This window comes from Acanthisitta chloris, unplaced genomic scaffold (genome assembly GCF_000695815.1).
Source record: "Acanthisitta chloris isolate BGI_N310 unplaced genomic scaffold, ASM69581v1 scaffold1101, whole genome shotgun sequence".
NCBI classification, from domain to species: Eukaryota; Metazoa; Chordata; class Aves; order Passeriformes; family Acanthisittidae; genus Acanthisitta; species Acanthisitta chloris.
In genome coordinates this window covers 86,151-94,236 of record NW_008655271.1, presented here as the reverse complement: position 1 = coordinate 94,236, position 8,086 = coordinate 86,151, and the positions used below count along the sequence as shown (strand labels likewise).

Here is an 8,086-nt window from a genome sequence, read left to right as displayed (position 1 = left end):
GAGTCTTTCTGTGAGGCGGCAATGTCAGAATAAATGTGATTGAGCTATTTGTTTCAAGAAGTAGCAATAAACTGTTTCAATTAGGTAGTGAAAAAAAATCCAAGGACTGCTGAAGGACAGATCATCTTCATGCATGGTTGCTAAATTTCTGCATGCTTTCCTTGTCAGTAAAAAGAAATAGAATTATTTTTTCATTGAATTTTTAACTATTACAATAACAACTAAAAAGGAAGAAAATTAGTTTCTGCTACTGCAAAGGTAAGACTGAAAGGAAAAAAAAAGATTAGTAACCAGGCATAAGAGTAACAAAGGAGATAAGGTACACAATAGTGAAAAGCAATACCAGCTTTACTTGGTAGTAAATAGCAACAACATTGAATATTTATTTAAACATACAGAACGTAAGCCAAAATACAATACCTGCAGAGAAATTTTATTTAACAGCACACTGTGCCTCAGCTTGTTTTTTTCCTATTCATCACCAGTTTGAAGGATACTCAGCAGAAGAATAATATGTGATTCTGCAACAAACTGAGCCTGACTGCTTCCGTGTATGTAACTCTGGAAAATAAAAATGAAAAACATTCCCCTTTAAAACAAAGAAATCCATTGAAAATGGCACAACCAGATATGTGAGAGTGAAACTCAAACTGTTTTTGCAGAGAAACACAGGCTGCAAAAGCTAAAAATTAACAGTGCAGTTTATGTTTGTTTAGCAAAAAGGCATATTTCGACAAAGCACATATATACAGTGAACATTATATATGTATACAGATATATACCATGAATGTAATATTTAAAACATGAGTGCATTATGCTGGACTTTTTCACACTGTTGCTACTGTGGAACAAAGAACAGACATTTATTTGCTCAAGAGAAATAATTTTTGAGAAGGGAGGTGATGAAATCAAGGACATGCCTCAGCAAGGTTTTACAAAAGTGAAAACTGAACTTCGCCTTCGAAAAAATTATTCTACTTTAGCATATTAGTGAAAAGCTGTTAGTGTTTATTGGTAACTAGCTATGAGAGCAAAAAAGGAAGAATAATTTGAGGCACTGCAAACTTACAAAGGGAGGGAGATTCTCTTCCTCTACTACATCAATTACAAACATTGAGTATAATTTATCTTACTACTCTATGTGAAATCAAATATATCGATGTTCTCAAAGTATTATTTAAATATACTCTTCTTAGGCATGGATACAATTTTCACCTCAACTAAATAAAAAGAAAAATGCTCACATATATTAAGGTAAAGAAACAGGAAACGTTTTGGCCCCTTAATGGGTTTGTTAGTTTATTTTTTAACTCATACATGTTGCTTTACTTAATTTTTTTCTGAATAATTCTGTCTGAATACCATCTTTGTTAGGACTCAGAACAATTCAGATCTGAAATACTCTGATGCTTTACCCACACTAATTAAATTCTGGTTAATGAAGTGTCAGATCATGTAATTCTTAAGATATTATAGAAGTTTTCAGTCAGTAGTTGGTTATCTACTGTTTTCAAACTTCAATTATATTATGCTCATTCAAATAACCAATTCAAAGGTAAACCAGGCAAGACCTTCATGTATTTAAAGATTCCATCTCTCAGACACAGTTTTTTTCTTAAACAATATAAAAATCACTGATCTTATAAGAATATCTCATTGCAGGATGCTATAACAAATTATTTCTAGACTTTTTTGTGTGACTCCTTATAACTCTCACTAAGGAAATATATACATGCATGTATAAAACAAAGGAAGGAAATAAGCATATGTATGAACAAAAACTAATGACAAAGTTAAAATACTTGATAGATTGTGTTAATGTAAATTATTTTTCTTCTAGGGCAGCAATTTAATTCACCATAACACCATTGAAGGTACAGAATCCAAAGTATGTACAGAAACACATGCAGATACTATATAGAGAAATAATGCCTTTCCTCAAAATAGTTTGCTGATATTACATTGTTTAGCTTTCTTCCTAGTAGGGAGGTATAGCCTCACCTTCAAAAACGTAAATTTTATGCTACTGCTTCTGACCAAAATAATGTGTCCCACACTGGGGAAGAATCACATTTGAGTTGCTAGGTTCATCACTCAGCATAGTCATTTTATTTAAAAATATCACTCAAGTTTGTGTGACTTTTGGTTTCACTTGGAAATAACAAATAACTACAAAGAATTTTGTTAATGAAATAGGACAGTTCCATAACCATGTAGCTGTCAAACCCGTACACTAACAAAGTTTTAAAAAAATGCCAGCAAATATGTTAACTCTGAAAATTTCAAGCATGATTTTTCAGTAGCTATTCACACATGAAAAATTCTCTTAATCTGAGGATGATGCAGTAAATCCAGTTTGCAATACTGTCCATGCAGATTACTTACAATGCAAAGCTGAAACCCCACAAAGAAAAGACTAAAAGCTATAAGAAACTAATTAGATGGTTATTTTTATATGTTTATCTGTTACAGAAGTGGCATAGTCATTTCATCTAATTCACTAGCAGGGTTGGTATCACAGTAATATAAGGATACAGCTATTGGAAAGACATTCTCAGAAATCTCTCATTAGAATAACAGGATCATAGAATGGCATGGGTTGGAAGGGACCTTTAGAAGTCATCTAGTCCAATCCCTGTGCAATGAGCAAGGACATCTTCAACTAGATCAACTTGCTCAGAGCCTTCTCCAACCTGACCTTGAATGTTTCCAGTGATGGGGCATTGTAAGGAATTCAAGAATACCCTGCCTGTCTCAAACACACTTAAGGTCACAAAAGGGATTAGTCCTAAGATACATCAGCCATCACAGAGGGGCAACTTGAGATAAGCACAAAAGAGATGAGTGTGCACAAATTCCAGGCCTGGCAGAGGAGAGATCTGATTAGCACAGCCTGATTAACATATCTAAACAAAAATTCCCACTGTGTTGTGCTACTTCCATGCCTGGTAGAGATCTGGTTATCACATCCTGAATAATGTATCTAAACAAAAATTCCCACTATGGCAAACTGCATATATATATTACTGGTCAAAGCTCAGCCTGAGTTTTGACATCAGACAGGTGGTATCTGTGATCACCAAAACCCCACCCCGAGGAAGGATGCAAATGAAGGCACACCCATCCTTGCTTTGTATGAAAAATAGGAACAAGCCTCCATGGATATGTGGAATTTGGACTGTATAAAGGTGGTACCCCCAGATGAGCAGTCTGGGACCCCCCCCCACCAACAGCATGATTTGGGACCCCTACCATCAGAAGAATGACTCGGGTGAAGATGGACCAACAGGATGCTGCTGGATCCATGGGTGGTGATTATCTCTGCCTCCCTCCCTCTCTCCTCCCGCTCTTTCCTATTTCTTCCTATCTCTCTACCTCACATTTACAATTATAATCAAATAAACCCATATTATTATACTATTAACATATTATTGACTTTAGCATATGGTCTCATTTGCACCTTAATTTGGGCAGATGCGCCTCTCACTAAGCAGATCTTAACAGGCATCTATCACCTCCCTAGGCAACCTGTGCCAGTGTCTCATCACCCTCATCATCAAAAATTTCTTCCTCACTCGCAATCTAAGTCTACCCTCTTTTAGTTTAAACCTATGCAGCAGGTCTAAAATCTCTGTCCCCATCTCTCTAGTAAGACTACTTTAAATACTCAAAGTCTGTAATAAAGCCTCCCTAGAGCCCTCTCTACAAATTCATTGTTAATATATAGGTAATCACTATGATAAAATCCTAATTACGTCAAAGAATTTAGAGCAGAATAACTTTCCCTGCCTTTTTCCTTAACAAAGTAATTAATTACATGATGTAAAATATGCATATTTGTATCGAAATTTGACTAGTCTCTCAAAAGATAATAAAAGTCCTTAAGAAGACAAAATCACGAAAACGATTTCCTCATTATCACAATTAATTAGCTGACAGATAAAGAGTCCTAGCTGCCATCCCATGAACTAGATACAGTTTATTTGCAAATGTGAAACTTAAACCAACCAGCCAACAACATGAAACAAAACCACTCTGACTAGAAGACCTGAACCACAGACTGTAATTTGAAAACTACCTGAGGAACATGAATGCTAAATTTCTCATAGGGATTAATGCTCTAACTATATTTCTTCAAATTTGAGTTGCTATGGGCATAGCCTTGCTTGCAAGGAAGTGGATGTTCTTTGATTTTGTTCTGGAAATGTTACACGTACATTAAAAGGCTAGCAAGAGACAATTGTTATGTAATGCTCTATTCCCAGAAAGGGGAGAGAAATGGATAAAAGCAAAGTGAGTAGACACCTTAAACATAAAAACCCAAGCTTCATCTTTGTTTCAGAGGGCAAGAGATCTCATGTTAACAGAAAGAGTGCACTAGTTGAAAGCCACTTTGTTAAAATGTTAAATAAGGCAGATATTTGTTGCCCAGCATTACCTTAAAAACCAAAGAAATTTCACTGTTAACTTCTTTGTTCTATTACAAATGCCCTTAAGTAGATTATTCTTTAAAGTTACCCAGCAATAAATCTGAGTGTGATCAGTAGGTTCCTCAAATTGCTTCCCCAAGACACTGCTCTCTTAAAACAGCAGTATGATGTATCACCTCTATAGTTGTGAGTAAGTCAAAGCAATGCCAGTAAAATACAGAAAGACTGTTCTATGATGTTCCAGTGATGAAGGATAACCAAAACACCTTGCATCTGAGAATATATTGTGAATCACCTGAATTTTTAACAGCACCTCATCTCATTTCTTATGAGGATCTTAACTACTTCGGTTTTTCGCTTCAATGAATTTTCAGACCTATGTTCTAAACAGACAAAACACAGAGTAGAAGTTTTCAGAAGGCAGAAGACGAGTATTTAATATTAAAATTATGGCAAACAGTTTTTCTTGAAGAGAGAATGGTGACAACTAGGGTTATAGCTGAATGGCAGGTTAATGGTTGGACTTGATGATCTTACAGGTGTCCTCCAACCTTGGTGATTCTATTATTCTATGAACAGTGTGGCACTGGTCCTTGCCTAGAGTCATAATGCAATATTGCAAGCCCATTCTTAAGTGTAGACTATATTTGTATCGATACATAGGTACCAAATGTACCCACGCACACCAGTTTGTACACTGCAATGGCCAGTGACTCAGGACATTCTGAAATTGATGTCCATCATCTGTGGCTTGTACTAAAATAGAATACATTTACATACACTTTTTAAAAAGAATTTTTTTAAATCGGCTATTCATCAATACTCAAGCTGAAAAAAGGATCTGGTCAAATGTGAGGCTTCCTTATTTTCACACTATCTTTCCTTCTATAAGAAGATTGCTGAATGACCCACATGCAAGGCACATATCCTCCCAAAATTTTCCTTGAAGCTACAAACTATTAAAACACTGAGAAGGAGGATTTCTGGTTTTGCTATGTTTTATGCTTTTTGACACTGAATCCATTTAATATTTAGAAGCTCTGTGAAGTCTATCTGGCTACAAATGCTCTAGGAAAAAGCTTTAAATAAATTCATGAATAAATTCAGCATTACTCTTTCATTTTAAAGACATCAAGAGGGAGGACCATGTAAGATGTAAGGATAAGAACAGAAACAGCCATACTTTGAGCAGAAAACCTGTACAGTCACACAATTACTGCTGCCATACAACAGATGCAACAGCAAATACCATGCTGGTAGGAAAACCAAAGCATGAGTGACTGACATGTTGAACAACCAGTCCTTTTCCAACTCCAACATTCCCCCATCTCAAGACTGATTTCACAGAAGCAATTTGAATTGCAAACTGGAATAATCATGTGCCCAAATCAGGCCATTTTCTTTGGCAGTGACAAACAATTGTTCAATGCATGCATATTTCTACAAAACTGTGTTAAATATTTATCCACTACTCATAAACTCATTAAATATTTAGTGTTATTGAACTGCAGATGGTACACATATATATAATCCCACAATAGTCAAGGATAACAGTAATGCAATATACTTTTAAATTTCCCTAAATGCAGCATATGCTTGTGATTTCCCTTCAAGAGTGATAGTTGTCATGGTTCAGTAATATACTTAAGTATAACTTCTGCCCTTTCCTTCCTTTCTCTTTATGCAATGTAAATAAATCAGAAACAAAGGGAGGGGAAATAAGGCCTCTGTAAGTTGTATGCTAATTCTTAGGCAAGATGAATTTGTGGAGTACCCAAAAATAAAATACAATTTCAGGTGCTTCAGTAATCTTTCCTAACACAAGCATCATGATGTTTATTTTCCATTAGTATGTACATGAAGGATGCTAGCGTGCAGGGAGCTGATTAAGACTCAGTTGGGCTTAGTAATGGCCTAAGACACACAGCTACTTCATGAACTATAATAATTTCAGATAACTAAGAAATAACTTGTCCTGAATTTATGAGATATTACACACATCTAAAAAAAAATAGTGTATCAAAGCCCAACCAAAAGCAGACAAATTTTGCTAATAACTATTCTTGATATTTTTAAGATGAATTTGGATTATATGTTGAAGGAACCTCTACATGGAGACTGTCCACTGAAGGAGCCAATAGGCCAAATTGAAGCTAATATATGTGGAAAGAAATGAAGCAACACAGTAGTTAACTGGCCCAGAGAGAGTTATGAATTCCACACCATTAGGAAAAATGCTATTAATATGTCTTCTTTTACTACATTAACACTCAAGATGAAATTCATCAGAGAAAGGAACATTACAGAAGGCCATGGATTACTTAATTATGCTTTAGCCTTCAGAATGATTATTTCAATTAAAGACCACCAATTTTGCCAAGAGCACACATTAGACATAAGAAGTTGTTCTTTTCTCTTAATTTAGAGGAGGACAAGAATCACATAACATTTACTATCAATTCAGCTTTTATATTGTCCAAGGCCAGGAGTAGCATGAATGTCATCAGTACTTAAATGTTTAAAATGTTTAAAAAGTGAAAGTTCTAAAACATTCTCTCACAATACCATTTACACACCTTATCATTTTAAGTGTGAATGCAGGAAAAGGTCGAACATATTGTGGAGAACAAATAGGTTCATTCAGTAAAGCAAACGCTCTGAAATCAAGCATCAAGGTATATTAATAAATGTTTTATTGTGTGATTTCATGCTCATAACCATACTTCTCCAGATGGGTTTTCTGCTATGTTAACTATGCAACAATTCAAAAGCAGCTTAAACTGCACAGCAAGAGAAGAATAAAATTGTATGCAGCTCAAACCCCCCAGCTTTCCGACTCTGTTATTGCAGCTACCTATTTAAACACTGTGTTTTCTAAAACCATCATTTTCACATAGCTACATCTGAAACATACTCTCCAAATATGCTTATTTTACTCCTACATAGCAGCATTTGTTCAGTTCACAGAGGCAGAACAGAGTTCAAGTTAAGAACCCAAAGGGGACTTCATATGAAGTTATTAGCCTAGGCAGATCTATTCAAATATGAAAATGGAAGCCTAATCTGATTCCCTGCTTACTTTCCATCACAGAAGATAGCATTATCTGCTGGTGATAGCATATGTACACTCACCTAGCCCTCAAAAGCCCTTATTGTGACCACTGATGTGAAGAAATATGAGATGATGCTGGTTTGGGCCTAAGTTATTCACACATGTGAGAGTGGCTATCAGCTTAGAATAGCTGTTAGCATAGGACATGATTTGTGAAAATAATTTTAAACCTTTATTTTGACAGAGGGATGTAATGTGGGTGTATGAGTTTATTTTAGAGAACTTAAACAACACTGAAACTGAGTAAATAAATATACAAAGGCACATCTCAAAAACTGAATACAAAAAGTCTTGCCTATGGTTCATTTATTAAACAGCTCAGAAACCTCTGACTAGTCTAATTACATATTAATGTCCAATAGTTAGGATAATGTCCAAGTCTTTAATAGAGCAATTTCATGTAGATACCTAGATATAAAAAGGGCATCTGCAAATGATGCTTAATGGCTTCAAAATTTAATGTAGTATTCAACACAAAATAAATCTAAACTCATTCACTGCTAACAGAAACCCTAAATGAACAAATTTGCATTTCTGGCAAAAT

General features: G+C 35.1%; 1 protein-coding gene across 1 annotated transcript in view; it reads right to left on the bottom strand.

Moving 5' to 3' along the window:
• Positions 1–471: 471 nt before the first annotated feature.
• TUSC3 (tumor suppressor candidate 3) overlaps positions 472–8,086 on the bottom strand; it is a gene marked incomplete at its 5' end in the record, with an annotated part of 60,498 nt that continues 52,883 nt past the window's right edge. The window contains one exon of the mRNA XM_009083808.1: positions 472–561. Coding sequence (XP_009082056.1) covers positions 472–561 — 90 coding nt within the window. The remainder of the gene's footprint in view (positions 562–8,086) is intronic.